Raw genomic sequence first — 20,737 nt, forward strand, 5'->3', positions numbered from 1 at the left:
TACAGGAAGCGCCGGGTTCTTCCTTCTCTCAGCGAGTTGCTTGATCCTTTCCTCTAGGCGCGCGCGCGCGCGCGCGCACACACACCCCCACTAGGACTCGTCCTGCAGGCTCTGGGAAAAGAAAAAAAGTCCTCAATCACCACCTCCCTCCCCCCCCCCCCCCCCCCCCCCCCAGCGGGCGTCCAAGGAGAGCTGGAGGCGGGGGAGGGGAGGGGGAGGAGAAGCGACGCAAGTGGGTAGCTTTTCAGCGCCAGCGAGGCGCGGGAGGAGGAGAAGCGGTGGGGAGGCGCAGCCGCTCACCTGCGGGGCAGGGTGCGGAGGAGGGACCTGGGCTGAGCACTCACGGTTCGAGGAGCCGGGACGCGCCGGAGCCTCCAACGCGGGCAAGCTCGGGGCACTCCCCCTCCTTCCCTTCGGCCAGGCGAACCCGAAGGGTGCAGCTCTTTGCTTTGACAGAGCGGCCCGGCGAAGGCGTGGAGAGCGGCGAGCAAGAGCGCCAGGCTGAGAAACTCGAGCCGGGAACAAAGAGGGGTCGGGCTGTGTGTGTGTATCGGCTCGAGCTCCCCTCAGAAGCATTTGGGTCCGAGGCCCCAGCTGTGACTCCCCGACACCCCGCCGTACCCTCCACTGCCGATTCCCAGCGCTCGCCGGCACAAACTTTATTCTTGGCAAACTTCTCTTTCTCTTCCCTCCTCCACCTCCCCCACCTTCTCCTCCTCCAGCAGATTAAATGCGCCTGGAGAAGGAAAACTGAAGCGGAAGGGAAGGAAATGAGAAGCTCTAAAACGGACATCTCAACCCGGGTGGCTCTTTAAATTTTTTTTTTTTTTTAACCCTCCAGGAAGTGGACATTTCGTTATTTTCTGATTCTCCTTGCACCTTCTCTGCTGGGGCAAACGGAGCCTTTTTGCCCAGCTTGCTTCCTTTCTCGGAAAACAAACTCCCAAATCGGCCACCAGGCAAGCTAGGGTGGAGAGGTTTGCGTAGAGACGCGCCGACGGACCCTCCTCTGCACTTGGGAGAGTCTTGCCTCCTACGGAACCGGCGTCCTCCGTGCGCAGACCCTGGAGACGGTGGGGGCGTGGGGTGGCCGCCGGGGCAGCCTAGCCTAGCGCGCGCCACGCCGCTCATACGCCCCCAGAGGCGCCGGCTGCGGCGGCCTTAGCAGCCCGGTGCCCTTCGGCCTCGAGGGCGGGCGCCGGCGCCGATCTCCGCGGAGCGGGAACGCGCGGGCGGCTGCCGGGGCTCGGGCACCGCCGCAGCTGCTCGGGCCGCGGGCCGCCGGCCCGGTTTCCGCCTACTCTTCTTCCTCACGCATCCTTCCAGTTCTCCTTTTCCTCCTCCCTCTGTCGTTGACCCCCTGTCTTTCCTGCTGTCGCCTCGGGTGCTCCTCCAGCGGAGCGGAGATTATAGAGTGGTCGGGATGCCCCAACTCTCCGGGGCCGGCGGCGGCGGCGGCGGGGGAGACCCGGAACTCTGCGCTACCGACGAGATGATCCCCTTCAAAGATGAGGGCGATCCTCAGAAGGAGAAAATCTTCGCAGAAATCAGTCACCCCGAAGAGGAAGGCGACTTAGCCGACATCAAGTCCTCCTTGGTTAACGAGTCTGAAATCATCCCGGCCAGCAACGGACACGAGGTAAGCGGGCCGCTGCCCGGAGGTCCGAGAGGCGTGGCGGGTCCCGGGGAAGAGCAGAGAAGGAGGGAAGGCGCCGGAGAGCCTCGACTGACGGGTCCCGAGGAGGTCCCTCGTTTGCTGGGGTGGGGGTGGGGTGGGAGGGTTGGATGGGCCCCTGGTCAACATTCTTCCTGTGTGTGCCTGCGTGTGCGTGTGTGTGTGTCCTGGCGCGTGTATTGGTGTCGGTGGGAGGTGGAGTGTGCAGGGAAGGTTATTCCGAGTGGATCAGTTCTGAGGTTCGATGACTAAATTGTTTGTGGGTCGAAGAAGTTACCCTTAACCCATAACGTTTCGCCTGCGGACTTTTTAGTGGGGTTGAGAGGGTGCGACGCATTAAAGCCAGGATGTCTGAACCAACACTGAGAAGTTCTTCCGTGGAACGGAAAACAAAGTGCACCCGCTATCTCTCGCGGTAGATGTCTCTGCAAAAGTGCGTTAAACCACCAGAGACTTAGGTAGAGATGAGCAGAGCCGCTGGCTGAGAAGAAGGGGAGGCGAGCATGGGCCGGGGCAGTCCCAACTGCAGCGGAGCGGGGATAGCGAGAAGCCGGCTGGCCCAGGGGGCGCGCGCCTGTGTCTCTGCAGCTGCCGGGTTCCAGCGCCCCGGCCGGCTTCTGGGAGCCGTGGGCTCACCGAGCCGAGCCACCCTTCCCCCCGGGCGTGGTGGTAGGGGGGAGCTCCCCGTACCGCCAGCAACGCTAGTTTTCTCCAAACCCGGCAAAGTAAAAAAGCGCTTATATTTGGGGTAAGTGTGGGCCCGGATCAGGCCTTAAATCTTTGTAGAAGAAAGGCGAGTCAGAGTCGAGATGTGGCGGAAGCCAGGGCACCCACTCAGGGGCGGGTGGAAAGCGCCTTTATCTGATCTCCTGGCCCGCTGCGGGCGATAGCGCAGGTAACCCAAGTAGAGTAAATAGAGACACGTGCGTGCCTGCTAGAGAAAGCCGCAAGCAGGACCGCGCGGAAGGGCTATTTCAGGCGGTGGAGAGTTTCAGAAAGGGGGGTGGGGTGGGGTGGGGTGGGGTGGGCGGATGGACCCTGATACCCGACACTCCACTGGCCACCCTCGTTTAACAACTGGGAAGCGCTTTGGAGGAAATCCGGTAGAAAAGTCCTGACATTCAAACAATTTCACCAACGCTTTTTCCCTCCAAAGAAACTTGGAGGGTATACCCTTTTCCCTTAAATGGCATCCTTCTGCCCCCAAAAAGAAAGCGTGTGGTTTTGGGGGCGGGGACATTTTGGGTTTTAAACAACATGTTTAAGAACACCTCAGAGTTACCTTCTTTGTACCAATGGCCGGGGTGAGTACGCATTTGGAAGGCTGGGGGCCTGGGTTCTAAGGAGATACACACGGCTGTTATCCCTGAATCTTTCATCCCAACCTGCCAATTTGAAGGGGGCCAGGGTTGGGGGGGGCAAGGGTGCACCCACCTCACTTGAAAGGTTTGTGAATATGTATTGGGGGGAGGAGGTTACCTGGAGGACATATGTCCAAGGAACCGGAGTAACATCCAAAACACTTAGGGGCCAAACTCTTAAATTTGCAGAGCAGTCTCTTGTTCTTTCTGCTCATTTTGCTTGTCCTTCCTTAGTCCATAAATAAATTTGCCACCTACTTCACATTTTCCGTTTTTGCTCTGGAAGAAGGGTCCTGCAGCTTGAAGCATAGAACCAAGGGATTAGGGCTTTGTGAATCTTTGCCGAGGTGTAAGTGGGCATGGGGCAGACCAGGGAAGATAGTGAATGGGTAATACCACTGATTTGCACGTGGTTGAATCTGGGTAGATGGTGGTTACCAGAACTGATATTAGCTGGGCTACCTTTTAGATGTTTATAACCCAACTCTCAAATTTTCCTCCCTTTAACCACAAAATAGTTCTTTTCTTTTTTTTTTTTTTTTGGTCATTTTGGGCTTAGCCAGCCATGGTAGGTTATAAAGAGGGGGTCTCCTGCTGGGACTGGCTTGGGACAGTTGCCTTGAGACCCCTAAATGTGAGTGCCTAGTTTTTTATTTAAAATGTCTTTATAGTTGCAAAGTGATATTTCTTCCCGACTTTAATCAGCTCTGATTGACCATGAACAGTGGTTTAAAGAAGCTAGCAAAATGATGAACCTCATTAAATCAAACTCCTATCATACTAGGTACAGAAGTAGCCTTGATACATTGTAGCAACCAGCACTCAGAGCAGCATGTGGATCTTTCTCAAATTTACTGTACTGTTACTGGTTTTGTTATTATTATTCTTTACGCTTCCTAGTCCTGGGTACATAATAATCACTCAAAAATATGTGTTGAAAAGAAAAAGCAAAAGATTTCCAGGTTCTCAACCCTAGCCTACCCCTCTTAGATTGATAAAATAGGTAAATTGAGTTGCAGCTGGTCCTCCACCAGTGGACACACACTTAGTCACAAACTCAAAGTTGATTTTCTTTCTTTCGGGGATGGGGATTCTTGCTGTTAGGTGGCCAGACAAGCGCAAACCTCTCAGGAGTCCTACCACGACAAGGCCAGAGAACACCCTGATGACGGTAAGACAATAATTCAACTTCTCCCAAGTTTGTCGCTTAATATGTGCAATTTGTGACTATAGGTATATTTGTGGTTTTTATTTGAGTCCAAGAAATGGGGACCAGATGTGATAAGAGTGTCCCCCCTATTTTAACAAAATGGGAAAGAAGACCTAGGAAACTTACTGCCTATTTCTCATGTATATTTACATGATTTAAAAACTGTCTTTGAATGAGTTAGGGGCCTTTGGATTTTAGTTGGCTTCCAGATTTTATGTGGAAGAGGAAATGTCTATAATAAGTTTTCCTCTTTTCCTTATTTTAACCCAAGTTCATGTTGGCTTAGACCTTTAGTATTTTTTTTCTGCGTTGTTCCAGAATGACAGTCTACACCAATTTATTTTCCAACAGAATAGTTTTAAGTGGATTTTCATTTGTTAAATTGCTGTTTCTTATTGTAGTGAGAAGGCAGGGAGTGAATGCACAGACTAAATATGACTCAGTAAATCTAATTTGTAAAAATATAAAACTTTATTCTTAAAATAGGAATTTTGCACATGGAAAATGACAGACTTTGTCCCCATACCTAATTCTTGCTCAAAACTTTAAAAATTGCATATATTTTTTTAGATTGAACTAGAACTCTCTGTGACTGTAAAATAATCAAATAATCTGTAGGGTTTTCTTGTCAAGGAGTCTGCATTTCTGTTCTCTTTACTTATAATTGGCTTGACCAGAATGAAGTGTTGATATGTACAATATGTCAGCCAGGAGAAGAAGGGAAGGGAACTATAATATCAGATTTCCTTCTGAGCTACAAAGTAGTTATACAGATTAAAGAGAAGAAAGGTACATATTAAACACACAGATTTCTTTGGCAGAATGGTGTAGAATATAAAATTAAGTCTCCTGGAGTTAATCCTTCATAAATTTGGGTAGTTGCCCATATATACTAGATACAACCCTTTCCCTCAGTAAAATCTAGAAACACAGGTAGAATTTTTGAGTTTGCTGATAAGGTGGAGCATAACTTCTGGTGTGTAAGTACTTATGTGTGTGTGTATAGCTAGATGGCCTAATATGTTTATAATACGGCTTTAAGTTCATGTGTGTTCTTTCATGTGTCTGTATTTCTTGGTCCAGTTTGTTAGTTTTAGAACAAATTAAATTAGATGAATAACACTTATTTTTGTAAAAACCCTAGTCAGTAGTGGAAGTAAATTGAACCACATGTTTTTAAAACATGTGTTTCACGCTAAGCCATTTAAGAGAATAAATACTGTCAATCTAAAATAGAGCATAATAATTCAGTTACAGTATTTTGTAAACAAATCTTTTATGTAAGGTCTGATTAGATTTTCAGATGAAAAATACGGTGATATAAAAAGGAACTCAATGCATCATTGATTGTTATTTGGATTCTCCCAGGAAAGCATCCAGATGGAGGTCTCTACAATAAGGGACCCTCCTACTCAAGTTATTCCGGGTACATAATGATGCCAAATATGAATAATGACCCATACATGTCAAATGGATCTCTTTCTCCACCCATCCCAAGAACAGTGAGTAACACACTGATGGTTGGCAAATTATTTTCAGAAATGCAAGTTAATTTGTATTTTCGCAAAATAGTTGTTTTTTAAAACACATCGGAAATAGTTTCATTATATGTGACCAGTCATTACTAAACAAGACCTGCTGTGAGGAATGGCTGCCTTAAAAGAGTGCTACCTTTGATGTCTTACACTTGGGACTTAGCTTTTGGCTTATTGGTTAATATAAATAAATAACAGATTGCCAGTTATCATGAAATCAAGTGAAGTTAAATCAACAAATTTATCCTCTTATGAGTATTGTGCTGTTGATGCTGATGAGAGGAAAAAATTGATTTAATTTTTCAGTTACCTAAGCACTATATAGCTTTCACTGCTCACAAGTTATCTAGAATCAGAACTACTTGACCTCATCTGGGCCTGAATTTAGAATGTTACTTCAGCTTTTAAGACTCTGTCTTGTTTTATTGTATTACATGATGTTTTTTGAAAATCAGTTGCTGGGGGCCGGGCAGCGCCTGGGTGGCTCAGTCAGTTAAGAGACTGAGTGTTGGTTTCAGTTCAGGTCATGATCTCAGGGTCTGAGATGGAGCCCCAAGTCAGGACTCTAAGCTTAGTACGGAATCTGCTTGGGACTCTCTCTCTCCCTTTCCCTCTGTCTCTCCCCCTGCTTTCTCTCTCTCTCTGACTCTCTCACAAATAAATAAATCTTATTAAAAAATCAGTTGAGGGCAGGCGCCTGGGTGGCTCAGTGGGTTAAGCCTCTGCCTTGGGCTCAGGTCATGATCTCTGGGTCCTGGGATGGAGCCCCGCATCGGGCTCTCTGCTCAGCAGGGAGCCTGCTTCCCCCCTTTCTCACTCTCTGCCTGCCTCTCTGCCTACTTGGGATCTCGGTCTGTCAAATAAATAAATAAAATCTTAAAAAAAAAAGATTTAAAAAAATCAGTTGAGGGGAGGTGGGGATGAGTTGTTTTTACTTTATTGTCAATTGTTGAGAAAATATCACTTGAAGATAACCTTAATGAAAATTGTTCTTTTTATTTCATAGCTCAGTTAACTTTTAAAGTTCTAAAAATGCGGTGGCAACATAACTGCATCATTCAAATGTTTAGCACTCTGAAGAATTTCAGATATATTATTTGATGATATTTCTCTTTTGTTGGGAAGTGGAAATATCATTTATATAGTAGGAAGACGTCTAAAGGGTAACTTATGTAGTATGTGAATGTGAAATGTACTAGTGATAAAGTTCTCTCTGACAGTCATCCCTCCTGTGGTAGTGATGGATTTTTACTGATCCATCAATATATTTAACCCTGTTTCAGCCTTTTTCTCCCTCTACCACCTAACCCCCACTGAAGAACATGTATGTCTGCAGGGTCTTGGGGATTAGGGTTTCAGTCTGGCTGACCCCTTAGGGAGACAAATCCAGGATTGTGAAAATGGAACCTATGGTCTTTGCCTTATTAGCCCAGTGCTTATGCTAAGTAGAAAAAAAAAAAAAGGTCACAAACATCTGGGGAAAGTACTGCGTTAATACCTCAGTGAACAGAATCTGGGATCTAAAAGATTCACCAGAGTAGCAGAGAGGACTCAATTATGAACAAGAGTATTTGTGTGTTTATTTGTAGTCTTCAGTTAGAATGATAGGCACGGGAAATACAACCACTTTGTGTGAGCACTATGATTTAGAAGTTCCTGTAATTATTTTCCCATAAATTTCAAAACAATATTTGAACTTTCAAGGAGGGAATGAGTTCTGATTTTCATATAGTAGTTAAAATGGTGATCTTGGAGATCTTACCACAGTTGTGATAGGAAATACCATTTTCACGTTTTATTTTAAAAGGCTTTTCAGATATTTAATGATAGAGATATATGTGTGGTGCATATGAATCTCCTGCCTAAAAAGTAATTAACTAATCAAAGCAAAAACAGTTTAATATTTAGGGACCACCCCCAAATAAAAAGCAAAAACAGTTTAATATTTAGGGACCACCCCCAAATAAATGCTTCTGAGTTTTAAAATTTATAGATTTTTATATTTGTTAAACTAAATATGCAAACATATCAGATACTTTTATAGTTGGGCTATTTTGTTGTTGTTGTTTTTTCTTAGTGGTGAGGAGGAAAATATGTTTTAGGTAAGGAATAATTGAAGATTTCTGTTGAAAGACTTTTGAGAACGACAAATAATATTTCTGACAAATCTAAATTATAGTCTCTGACTTGGTAACAATAGCAAAATAACCCCTAAAACGATCTTTTTTTTTTTACCCCCCAAGATTTTTATTTATTTATTTGAGGGAGAGAGGGTGAAAGAGAGCCTGAGAGGGGAGAAGGTCAGAGGGAGAAGCAGACTCCCCATGGAGCTGGGAGCCCCATGCGGGACTCTGGGATCATGACCTGAGCGGAAGGCCCTTGCTTAACCAACTGAGCTACCCAGGCGCCCACCCCTAAAACAATCTTAAACACTTTTCAGCTATAAACACAGTTAATACTTAATAACTTATTCCTTAGTTCAGCCACTTCTCCTTTCAAAGCAATAATTTATTAAAAGTCAATGTAATAAAAATCTACTGGTATTTATATATTATCCCTAAGCATCTTGAAAATTAAGCATCTCTTCTTTAAAATCAGCATTTTCTGCTTTAGGTCTCTCCAGCCACCTCCTCCCTCCCCCAGTACTAACCATTTTGAAATTCTGATAGAAGGTATTTATTGTTAGTACATATATTAAAATTTTGAGGTTGGTGAATTGAACAGTCATTCATTGTTTAGGAAAGATTTGTGGCCAGAATAAATGTTGGTGGGTGTAGAGTGGAGGAAAGGGGTGTGGTCAGGAAGCAGTTACCTTACCCTGTTATCTGCTGCTTTGGTTTATTCTGTTACATTTCAGGACATATTTATTTTAGGCACATTTTCTTGTGATATTCTGCATTTGCACAATTACGGAAGCTTTTCAGTTTTTAACCACAAGGTTATGTCCATTTTTCTTTTTAAGGGTCCAACCGAAGTGAGTGGCAGTCTTTGGTTTTTAATACCCAACAGCTGTTTTTAATGTGTCTGAGATCCAACACTTTAACCCGAAGGCAGCCTCTCTTATTCACACTTACTAACCACGCTTGTGCCTTCTTGCTCTTTAACTCTGTCCTTAGCAGGACTTAGTGTTTGTGTAACTGACATCCTCAGTGATAAGTTTTCCTTTAGGGTGTCCGGAGCTGTGTGACCATTTGTGTTTGAGCTTAAGGTGGGAGCAGCCAGGAGGAATCCTTGCTACTTAAATTTGCATTACAAACAACTGCTTGTTTACTGCATCTGCCGCCTGCAGGTGTTAGAACTAGAAAAACATCTGGGGTGGGGGAGGGGCCTCACCGCCCCCTTCCTCACAAAGAATCTTCCATTTGTATGTAACTGTATATAAATTCAGCTATATGCAGCTAGGGCCAGTTGGCATGCACAGAAATGTTTCTGTTGGTAGCTCACTTTAACGATTCTATATGCTTTTGCTCTGCTTTAGACAGACACTGACTTAGGTATGCTTGCCCAGCTTTTACCTGTAACCTAAGTACAGTATTATCTACTCAAGAGAACCTGAAACACCTTTGCCAGTCCAGCTTTTTTTCCTTCTGAAGGGAAATTTTTGTTGGCTAATTACATCCTTCAGAACTGGAATTCTTAGAGGTGTGTTTATGCCAGAAATCTTTTGAGGGTCTCACAGAATTTTAAATAAGAATTCTTAGTTCAGATAAAGCAGGCCTAAGAAGAAAGCACCTATAATCATAACACATTTGGTGTCAGTTCCTAAAGCGCAGTGAACCTTGGCTTGAGTTGGTAGTTTTCATAGAGAGTAAGAAGATGCCGAAGATTGTTAAATATTTCAGAGCAAGGACCCCAGAGAATTTATTAAAAGCATACTCCCAAGCCTTTCTTTCTGTAAGTCTTATTTATGGCAGTCCCTGTGGGCCAATGGTAAAGTATGAAGAGAAAAAAATAGTTTGTTACCTCCCCTGGGTCCTGGCACTTGGGTGCCTGAATACCGTATGAGCAGGAAGTTTGTCTGGCTTCAACATAGTGAAAGTTCCCACTGGCCTAATGCGCTGTGGTTATTAATCTTAGGTGTCAAACTTACATCTGTCCTTCAGGCAACCCGAGTTTTTAACACCTCTGAAGAGAAACATGTCATTTCTCTTCCGATGCTCAGGGAGGGCAAAGCAGCAGCCTCCATGCCGGAAGCTACAGCAAACGTCGTAGCTGGGTCACCGCGACCGCAGTAACACCTGGTCAGCACCCTGCTGCTGACTTCATTGTGTTTGTTTCTTTGTGCTCTTTCTGAGGATGGGTTTTTAGGTGGGAAAGGAAGATTCTTGTATTTCATCTTTCCTTTTTCCCTTATTTTTAGTAAACATTGCTCTTAAGATGTTTCAGGGGATCTTTCTTTCATTATTTTGAGCATCTCAGTTCTACTGTATAGTTTTTTACCTTAAGGGAATCATCATTTTGATTTCTGACGAACAGAACTGTACCTGTTATGACTTTGTCTGAACCTACCCCCATGTTTGTATTTGCTTACAAAGAGCTTAAATTTGATTTTTGTCATTGTCACATCTCGAAATAGAAACTAAGTACGCTTACGCTTATCAGTAAGCTTATTTTTATACCACCGTCCATCCCATTGCTGCATAGCTTTGAAAATACAGAAACAATTCAAGAGTAGAGGGAGACTATGGCCTATATTTTGAGCAAGATTTTTCAGATGGAGTGTGTTCACCTTACTGCAAAAAGGTACTTAATTTGACTTAGTGATAAATTATTTTAAATTTTCTAAGTTGTATACTTCCTGAAGCTAAGTGTATTAAATTTTCCTCTTTACCCCAAGTGTGGGATAAGCTAAATATTAGAAAGTACGTATTATCTCACATTTGAATGTGAATATCAGGAGATGTGTGGGGAAATTCCTCAGGGCCCTCAAACTCTTCTGTTTGATTCATTTTTAATTGTGCTGCTATAAAACTGGGAAGGATCTCAGTCAGAATAATTGGAAGCTCTTGCCACCCCTTCTCCCCCAACTTCATATATCTTAGATATCTCATGACCAAATGGTTTGATTACTCGTGTGTCCCAGGGAACCACACTACCTGCATATGACCTTTCAGGAGCTAATACTCTACTTGCATAACTTGTGCTGCCAAATTATCATTATTTAGCTATTTTTTTTTTTTTTGAAATGACTCTAGAAATTTCTTGTTCATTCATAAAAACATGAGAATAACCCAATTTCATGGAAACAAGACCATTGAGCCAACCTGCAGAAAATCTTACTTTTTGAAGTACCCCTCTCCCTGCCCCATACAAGTCCTGACCTTGCTCTCATCAACCCCACTATTTTCATCTAGTCTCTCCTGTGGTCAAAGACTTCTGTGATTCAACAGGACAGAGATAGAACATCACAAATGGGTTCATCTGGACTTGAACTGGTAGCCTCACATGTATTCTTTCATAATATCAGTTGAGGAAAATTTCCAGCTTTTGAGTCTTGTTTTTTTTTTGTTGTATCTGTGTTTAACTAATCCTGCTAGTTCTTTAAGCAGAACCATTTTTGGTTTATATGTGACTGACATTTCTTTAGTCAGATCATTCCATTCCTGTCTGACTCCTTTGTTCCTCACTTATGTATTATAGACATGATTGGAATTTTATAAAACTGGTTTCCCTTTGATTTCAAGAGAGACTCAGCATTTAAAGAGAAAACAAGCCAGCACTGTCCATAGGTTAGCAGAAAAGCACATGTTTTATTCCTAGGCAAAAGTAGACCTCAGCGTTACATGTGCTACTGTCATGGGAGTGAGGTTTATTGAAAAGAAGATACTCATTTAAAACTTGTGTATCTTTAAAATTATTACTTAGGGGGCACCTGCGTGGCTTAGTTGATTAAGCGACCTACTCTTGATCTCAGCTCAGGTCTTGATCTTAGATTCATGAGTTCAAATCCTGGGCTACTAAAAAAAATAAAATAAAATAAAGTAATTACTTAAGTGGTTATGCCAAACTCAGAGAAACTATAGAAAGCTAATACTGTAGTAATCAAGAGGCTTGTACTGCTTTGTACTGTTCTGACAGTTCCTTAGTCATTTGGAAAAGACAGACTTTGGACTTTGTTTAAATAATTTAAAAAATATATTTCAGATCATGATTACTTTTTCATTATTAATTATGACCAAATTAAGTCACAGTATAAGACCTGTAGACTTTGCTACAAGCTCTTACATCATTTTAGGCATATAAATGATTCAATCTTTGCAAAATTTGGAGATGCACAGCCAGAAAACCGAGAAACCACCACAAAGGTTGGGTGGGATATAGGGGTAGACAGGTAGGGTCATTAAATACACTAAAGGGGAGAGTGGGGAGTTGAGTAGAGAGAGGATGAATTGGAAGTAGGGATTGCTAATTCCGGAGATCCGCTAATGTAGCCACTATTTGCGGAGTATTTAACAGGATGTTCAGGGGATTTTAAAATCTCTGTGAAATGACACATTTACACACAATACCTACTCTAGCTAAATTTTGTAAACCTGCTGAAATTAGCTGCTTCCTGTATGTAGATCAGTCACAAAGCTCGTTGAGAATTCATGTGGGGAATATTGCAAGGGCATTATTACAGAGCAAAGAAGAATTTTGCTTACCCGTCCCATATTTCCCATCTTAGGAGAAATATGACTGGAAGAGATGTTACATCACAAAGAGGCTAGAAATGCCTTTTATTTTTGCAGCTAACTAGGAGTAAGTAGACCTCTAAAAAAGCTTTTGATTGTTGGCCACTGTTTCTAGTTATGCTCACAAATAATTCTGTATGAAACTTGATAGTTCTTCAGAATCAAGTTTTGATCTTCATCACAGTAATTTGCTGTTGATGTTATTTTGTTCACTTTAAGAAAGAGTGCTCTTGCTTTTTTCCTCAGCATAGAGAAAGGTTGCACGAGGTGTAAAGGAAAGGCTCTGTAATAAAAGAGGAGTGACTCTAGTGTAGCTTTAATTTTCCTTTATTATTGTCAACTTTTGAATGAAGCAGTTACCAAAACAAAAACAAAAACTTTTTAAAAGTAGGCTCCACACTATACAGGGCTTGAATTCAAGACCCTGAGATCAAGATCTGAGCTGAGATCAAGAGTCAAATGCTCACGTGACTGAGCCATCCAAGTGTCCCCCCCAAAACAAATTTTTAAGTGCTGACATACTAAGATACTCTTATAAGTCCTTTTTTTTTTCAGTCCTGAAAAATTTTACAATAAAACCTATCAACTATTGGTCATAGTTGATCATGTGGTCCATTGATTAGGGACTACTGATGAATTACAAGATAATTTCCTTCCTCCTAGCACAGAATAGACACTTCATTAGATTTGCTGAGTAAAAAATGTACTAGAAATTTTTCATGTATGTTTTTTGGATATTTCCATGTGATCTGTTTTTATCAAACCAAATGCTTATGTGAAAACCAAAATCTGACAGTGTCTGCTAAATAATCCTTAGTATTTTATTATTTTACTTTTTCTTTGGTTTGTTGCATCAGTGAAAAGAGAGAACACATTAGATGAGAGTCTTTAACAAGCAAGTCAAAGTTGTTCCTTACAGACTGTTAAGTTTCCAAGTAACAGGTAAAAACAGTCAGCCAGGATCTTGCTGCAATAATGAAAAAAGAATGGGCCTGGACCCTCATATGAGGACAGGTCGTAAGAAGTACTTTTTTCCTTAGTTCTAGAAACCTAATTGAAGAAAAGGAGGTGGTAGAAACACTTTCTTCCCAAGGGTGCTTGAGATGCAAATATAATAGTAATAAAAAGAAAACCACTTTCAATTATGTTTTAGTATCATATGGTTAATGCTTTTCAGTTTATTTTTTTCTTTTCCAGTTAGAAAGGACTTTTTTTTTTTTTTTTCCAGTAACACTTGAAGTACTAAAAACTTCTGTTTTTTCTTTCTAAATAGATGTGGCAATATCAGCGCTGACTTTTTTAGGCCAGGGTGTGCTATGAATTGTGTTGTCCGCTGTGCTTGAGTCCTGGGCAGGAGGAGGGAGGCAGTCCCCTGTGAAGGGGAGCCTGTGGAGAAGAGCGGTTCTGGGTGAGATGTCAGAGACCTGGGGGCTAGTCCCAAGTCCATCATTCTTCCTCAAAGCTGTGGAGAGGTGTTTAGCTTTTATCAGCCTTTGTTTCCTCATTTATAAGATGGCTTATTAATAGCTTGCTTGCATACTTTATGTGTTTGATGCGAAATTCAGATGGCACAGAGCCTGTCAAAGTACTCCGTTTTCTTAGGGAGCAAAGCACAAGTGTCAGGTGGTGTGAGCCAATGTGTGGCCCCCACCTGGTGGGAATTGTGTAGCCACAAGAGGTGTTTGGCTGTACCCAGGAAGCTACTGAGGAAGGGAAGAAGGCTTTGGGTATTACTGTGTCATCATGCTGACCTGGAATTTGGACGCTGTGTGAAGGCCTTACATCACCTTGAGAAAATACTTGCACAAATAGGTTTGGGGATTGTCATTATGTCCTATATAGAGGTGGCTTTCTTCTCTCAGGCTCCTTTTTCTCTCCAGTCATGTTGAGAGAGACCTGATTTTTCTCTTTAGCACCGTAGGGAATGAGGTGTGTGAAGGAACAGATTTCTAAATCTCATATTTGTGAAAAATCTCATGTCATTCTAATAAACTTGATATGAAATTGCCAGATAACTCTGACCTCCTTGGCTGGAGGTAAGAATATTTTTTTTTGTTTAGGAGACTTTTCTCCTTAATCCTTTAGGAGCCAAGTCTCTTCTCTCCACTGCGGAAGTTATATAGATAGGCGATCCAAGAGTCATGTGCACGTAGAGAATGACAGGCAAGTATTCCCCCCTCCCTTGAATTTTCTTCTAAGTTAAATCTTTCCAGCTTTCCTGGCACCTACAAGGATCAGGTCCAGGGGGTATGTTGGCCCAGCAGCAAGGAGAAATCAGTGGTTTCCTAGCCTTATGGAAAATTCCAGCTTCCATCCTTTCAAGACTTTACTTTTTCTTTCAATAAAACCCGGTGAATGCTAAATATATTTTAACGTGAAGTCAGCTTTCTTGGCAAAGAATTCTTCCATTCTTAACAGTATGTGTTATATCTCATAATAATTATGATCACATATCATCTTGATGCACTGGTTCAGATGACTTGGATCAAGAAGAAGGTACTGTTAGGGGCGCCTCGGTGGTTCAGTGGGTTGAGGGTTGAGGGATTGAGCCCTGCGGCGGGCTCTCTGCTCTGCGGGGAGCCTGCTTCTCCCTCTCTCTCTGCCTGCCTCTCCGCCTACTTGTGATCTCTCTCCCTCTGTCAAATGAATAAATAAAACCTTTAAAAAATTTTTTTTAAAAAAGCAGAAGGTACTGTAATCTTAATTGCGTTAGACTTTGTCTTTGACTTCAACAATTAGATTTTTTAAAAGTCTGGAATAAACCTAAAAGTACTGAAGTAGAAAATTGTTTACTGTTTACTGTAATTGGGCTGGCCAGTTAGCTAGCTTAGCAGGGTTGGCAAAAGAATTAAGTCTCTGAAACATTGCTTGAATTGGCTTTGCTCATTTGTGTATATACATTAAAACTCAAGATTTTGGTTTTTTGAAAGGGAAAACAACTACCTTTTTTTAGAAACTACTACTTTGAGCTAGATACTGTTCCTTAATTTAATCCTAACTGAAAACTGTGGGTGAGTTTTATAGTCCCCGTGTTGGAGAGCAGAGCCATCCTCGGGGACAGCAGTAACCTGCCTCAGTTTAATAAGTTGCAGAGTTAGTGCCCTTCCTTAAGGTATAAGGCATGTTTATTTTCATTAAAAATAACCACATTTGCCATTCAGAACATAAAACACTTATTAAATGAATCATAATATTGATTAAAATGTAAAACAGAAATACAGTTGTTATTTTGATGATTTTGTTGGAAATTTCAGTAATGCTTAACTATTTTTAGTGTAAATGGAATACTTTTGTTTAAAAAAGTAATATATGGCTACTAGAAAAATTAGAAAACTCAGATATATAAGCAAGAGGAATAACTGCTAGAGATGATCTTCCTAAAACTAGCTATGTAGCCTTTTAGGCCTCTTCCCATGCGTGTACAGAAATATACATAAGTATGTATTTTATACATTCATAGCAATGGGAACATAGTATACCATTACATAACTTGCTTTTTTCCCACCAAGATATTCTTTTGTAACATCATTTTTAGTTATTGCCTAATTTATGTAATCAATATTTTAGTGAAGACATTCAGATGAAGTCACATTTTTCCCTGTCTTGGGCAACATTGTGATGAAATCCATACTATTTAACTAAATCTTTCACAGATTCTATTTGCTTGAAATAAATTGCTAGTAGAATTTTCAGAGTGAAAGATAGTGAATGCACCTTATTTTTAAGTTGGGATTAACCCAACATTGCAATTTAACCTTAAAAAAAAAAAACGCATTTGTTTAAAGTCAATTGTTTAAAAGTATGTACTTGATTATGTTCAAGTTTGGTTATGGTTGGTGTTTTGAGGCTGATAATTTTCATGCCTCTCTGGTCAAGAATCAGTCCAGTACTAGTGAAGAAGTCAGACAGTTGGAGAGCAGACTATCAGTTTTTTTATTAAGGCTGGATTGGAGAATGTGGCTTGAACCATGACATGAATTTGAACTCCCTTTGACTCCTCCAAAATGAACACATCACTAAGCCAGAGACTTCCCAACAGGCAGAGAGCTCACCTCCTGTAGAACTGGAGGGGAGAACAAATCCATGCTTGGGCAAGCTAGCCCCCAAAGAGAGAACAAAGAATCAGTCTGTCCTAGCTCATTTTCTTCTCCAAATCACTGGAGATGGGTGGCTCTCCCTTGTGGAGAGTGGGGAGAGGAGAAGAATAGCAGCTACCCAGAGACCAGAAGTTCCTACTTTATTGGCCGAGCTAGGAAGGAGGGAAGAAGGACAGAGTGGGTATCCCCTTAGTCATAATCCTTGAGAGACTGATCAGACTGTGGGCCAGAGACTGTAATGGTAACATACATACATGCATGTGATGGGAGTCACCGCAGAGTGCTGCTGGTGGAGTCCAAAGGTCTAGATCCCAGCGCTCTGTACTGACTCACTGTGTGTTCCTCAGCCAGTTACTTACTCTTTCTGGGCCTTGGTTTCTTCACCAATAACATAGATTGCCACCTGTTCTATTTGCAAAAATGTACAGGACTCTGTGGTGGTGTTTCTAGAACAGGGACTGACTGCGTCAGAATTATTAGTGCTCTCATTAAAAAGGCGGATACCTGGGCCCTTCTGCAGGTGTCCTGAACCAGAAGCTGCAGCAGGTCATGTGTCCACTTTTAACATGCTGCTTTATTGATTGTTACCATAAGTACATTTTGGAAAAACACTAACCCTGTAGATGCTTAATAATTTAACTGGGTTTCAGAATACCTAAGTGACTTGCACAGATCTCAAACCAGGAGAGCAGTAGAGCACTCCGGGCACGTCAGCCCCAGAACTCACGTTCTCTTCGCTCAGCCCTATCCAGCCCTGTCGTACAGAGACCCCTGGCACTCAGTTCACTTCTAGTCAGCTCAGGTTTCCTTCTTGAGTGCCCTGCTCCATTGGCTACAGAGTAAAACCCACATTCCTTAGCATTTTTTTCAAAGCTTTCCACAGTATGGAGCCATCTACCTTTCAAGGCTTGTCTCCTCACTGCCTTTCCCTGTAGCTTACTGTTCAGCTCCATTTCCAGACCTGCACCCTAAACCCTTTCCCAAATCCCCATCTTCACTTTCTTGCCTTGGCCTCCCTGAAATGTCCTGCTCCCTCTTCCCTGCCAGCACAATCTTGTTCATCCTGAAAGGTCCAGGCTAAAAGGTACCTCCTTCTTGAAGCCCCTCCTGATTCTACCACCAGATAAAACTAAGTGCTGTCTCCTGAGGGTTCTCACAGGACTTTCCTAACTGTTACCATGTCTTAAAGTAGTTGGTTGTCTCTGTGTCTGTATTTCTCACTAAGCTGTTAGTCCCTTCAGGATAGGGCGCATGTTTTATTTGTCTCTATTACCCAGAACCTGTTATACTCCCTGGCATAGAGCAGGCTACTTCCCAGATGTTGGCGGAATTAATTCAGAAAATTTTAATTTTAACCAATACCGAGCAATAATATCAGATGTCATTCCATATTTAAATGGAAACTCTTAAAAAAAAATAAGTTCATACATATCACAAAGCTGAAATTGCACTTAGAAATTATCTGAGCATTCAGCATGGAGTTCATGGACTAGGCATGAGCTATCAGTTTTGAGTACATCCTACATAGGAACTGTTCTGAGTACTTTGTATGTATTTGCTCACTTCACCCTCAGAATAACCTGATAATATCCCTAATATCACAATTTTACAAATGAGACTGGGGCATAAAGAGCATTGAGAAACTGAGGCATAGAGGCCGTAGAAAGGATTAAGGACCACTGTAAAACAGATCAAGAAGTGGGAGGTCAAATAAAATAGGTCATTTGTTCCAAGCACACAGCTAGTAAGCACTGGTACCATAACTGAGGACCTACTGCCGGGTGCCTTATGCACCTTCAGTGTCTTACTGTCATCACTGCCACTGGCACACGGAAGATGCCAGGTAACCATGCAGTCAGTCAGCCTCTCACCAGTGAGAAGTAGCTGGTTCTTATAAAGGTTTTGTGAGTATAAATGAGATAGTATGTGAAATTATAAATTTCTTTATGTTTGGTAGAAATAGCTGTTGTGCTAATGGGGACTATGGAGTTCAAAGGCAAACCAGTTAGATGCCCAGGGAGGGATATGTGTAAAAGATGAGGGGACAGCATTAGTGGAAATAGTGAATTTAGAAAGAGGAGCACGTTTCAGGACAGACATTCATGAGTTTGGCTAAAGGATCGTCCTGTATTTCTCTTTTATGCTAAGGAAAGAAACTAACCAATATCTGGAACCAAACATTTTATATTACGGCCATCATTTTGGTCCTTGATTGCTTGGTATTTCTTTTTAAAGATTTATTTATTTGACAGAAAGAGAGCTTGCAGTAGTGAGAGGAGCAGAGAGGGAGGGAGAGAGAATCTCAGACAGACTCCAAGCTAAGTGCTGAGCCTGATGTGGGGCTTGAATCCGGGACCCCGAGATCATGACCTAAGCTGAAATCTAGAGATGGACGCTTAACCCACTGCGCCACCCAAGCACTCCTTGGTCCATGATTGGTTTAAATCAGCAGTGCCTCACAAAATCATTTCATTAACTCTGAAGCTGCCTGGATTTTGACCAGAAGCCTCTGTATGATTATGAGACACAGAACTGTATTTTGCCTAGAGATAACGAGAGTTACAGTATCAATGTACTAGTATTTATGTATTATCTAATGAATGCATTTACATGCATTTTTCTTATTAAATCCTTGAAGTGAATATTACTATTCTTTCCATGTTTCCAACAAAGAAACTGGGGCACAGAGAAGCTATTTGATTGCTATATTCCCAAGGCTTAGTAAGTGGTAGAACTTGGATTCAAAGCCAGGTATCCCTGATTCAGGAGCTGGAACCCAATCCATAAATTAGTTCCTCTCTTGAAAAGGTATTGAGAAGAATCCTTAGTCAATGTCAGTAAACTACTTTGAGGATTAAAATGTCTGTTTTATGTGCATTTTATTAAACAATGGAAACAGTTCAGCTTTAGTGGTGGCTTAAATAATGGTTCTCAGCATACTTAGAAATTGTCTTCTGTTTCATTCAACACATAACTATGTGATTGCTTTAATGTGTTCTTGAAAATTCCTGGGAATATTTGTTCTTTGGGTGTATCAGACTCATTTTGATAAATGTCTAATTTTTATGGGAATCCTTATTGTTCACTTCTAGGGCCCAGTGTCCCCAAGTCTTAGGGACTAAATAGATTAATCAATAGCTGGGTGGCCAAAGGTTTTGTGACTCTTGGAATCTCTTTGATAAATGATGTTGCCTCTTTATTGCATAAGAACTGAGCATTCACAGGCAAAAATCTACTGCCAAAATGTTCTTTGCACAATAAGCAATTAAAATGTGGTATGTGCTTCATTTTTAGGGGCTGTTAATGGTGATTTTTGTGATATCATGATCTTAGGTTAAGAGAAATTAGTTTAGAATTAACTGGAATGATGATCATTCCTGAGAAGTTGCAACAGTGGGTTTCCTTTAAAAAGTGAAGAAACTTTTCTTACTATAGAGATAATTATTAGGAGTAATTTTCTTTCTCTCAAAAAAAAAGTCTTTTATTTTTTGGTTGTTTTTTAAAAAGTAATATTTTCTTTAAAAAATTGTGGGAATTCATCAAAGAATAGAAAAAATAAAAATATCTGTATTTCCATCATTCAGATATAATGGTTTCATTTTTATATGTGTACACACACACACATATATTCATTTTTTTTCCACATCTATACTTAGAATATAAGCATTTATATAGGGGTGCCTGGGTACTTGGGTGGCTCAGTCATTAGGCATCTTCCTTCAGCTCAGGTTATGATCTCAGGGTCCTGGGATCGAGCCCTGCCTCAGACTCCCTGCTCAGCAGGAAGCCTGCTTCTCTCTCTCCCACTTCCCCAGTTTGTGTTCCCTCTCTTGCCGTCTCTCTCTGACAAATAAATCAATAAATAATATTTAGGGGAGAAAATTCTTATAAATGGGCTCATAAGATTTTTTTTTATTGTAATCATGTGCTCATCTTTTCATGTGAATAAATATAGGTTTGTATCAGTTGTTATGATTGGATACTATCCAGTTATAAGGATATTTCAGTTTTTTTATTATATCTTCAGTTATGGATGTTAAAGTATTCTTTGTTTTAAACAATGCTAAAATGAAACCCTGTTAAAAATACACACATAGGGCGCCTGGGTGGCTCAGTGGGTTAAGCCTCTGCCTTCGGCTCAGGTCATGATCTCAGGGTCCTGGGATCAAGTCCCGCATCGGGCTC

At 41.7% G+C, this 20,737-nt stretch overlaps 1 protein-coding gene across 4 annotated transcripts in view; it reads left to right on the forward strand.

Annotated features, from left to right (window-relative positions):
* Positions 1-885: 885 nt before the first annotated feature.
* The window catches only part of LOC111154120 (lymphoid enhancer binding factor 1), a 142,658-nt gene continuing 122,806 nt past the window's right edge, over positions 886-20,737 (forward strand). For all 4 annotated transcript variants that reach the window (XM_022513536.1, XM_022513527.1, XM_022513543.1 and 1 more), the window contains exons 1-3: positions 886-1,639; positions 4,141-4,207; positions 5,615-5,748. In XM_022513536.1, the coding sequence (XP_022369244.1) occupies positions 1,424-1,639; positions 4,141-4,207; positions 5,615-5,748 (417 nt within the window). In that variant the 5' untranslated portion in view covers positions 886-1,423. The remainder of the gene's footprint in view (positions 1,640-4,140; positions 4,208-5,614; positions 5,749-20,737) is intronic.

This window comes from Enhydra lutris, unplaced genomic scaffold (genome assembly GCF_002288905.1).
Source record: "Enhydra lutris kenyoni isolate GAN:26980312 unplaced genomic scaffold, ASM228890v2 scaffoldscaffold3, whole genome shotgun sequence".
Taxonomy (NCBI): Eukaryota; Metazoa; Chordata; class Mammalia; order Carnivora; family Mustelidae; genus Enhydra; species Enhydra lutris.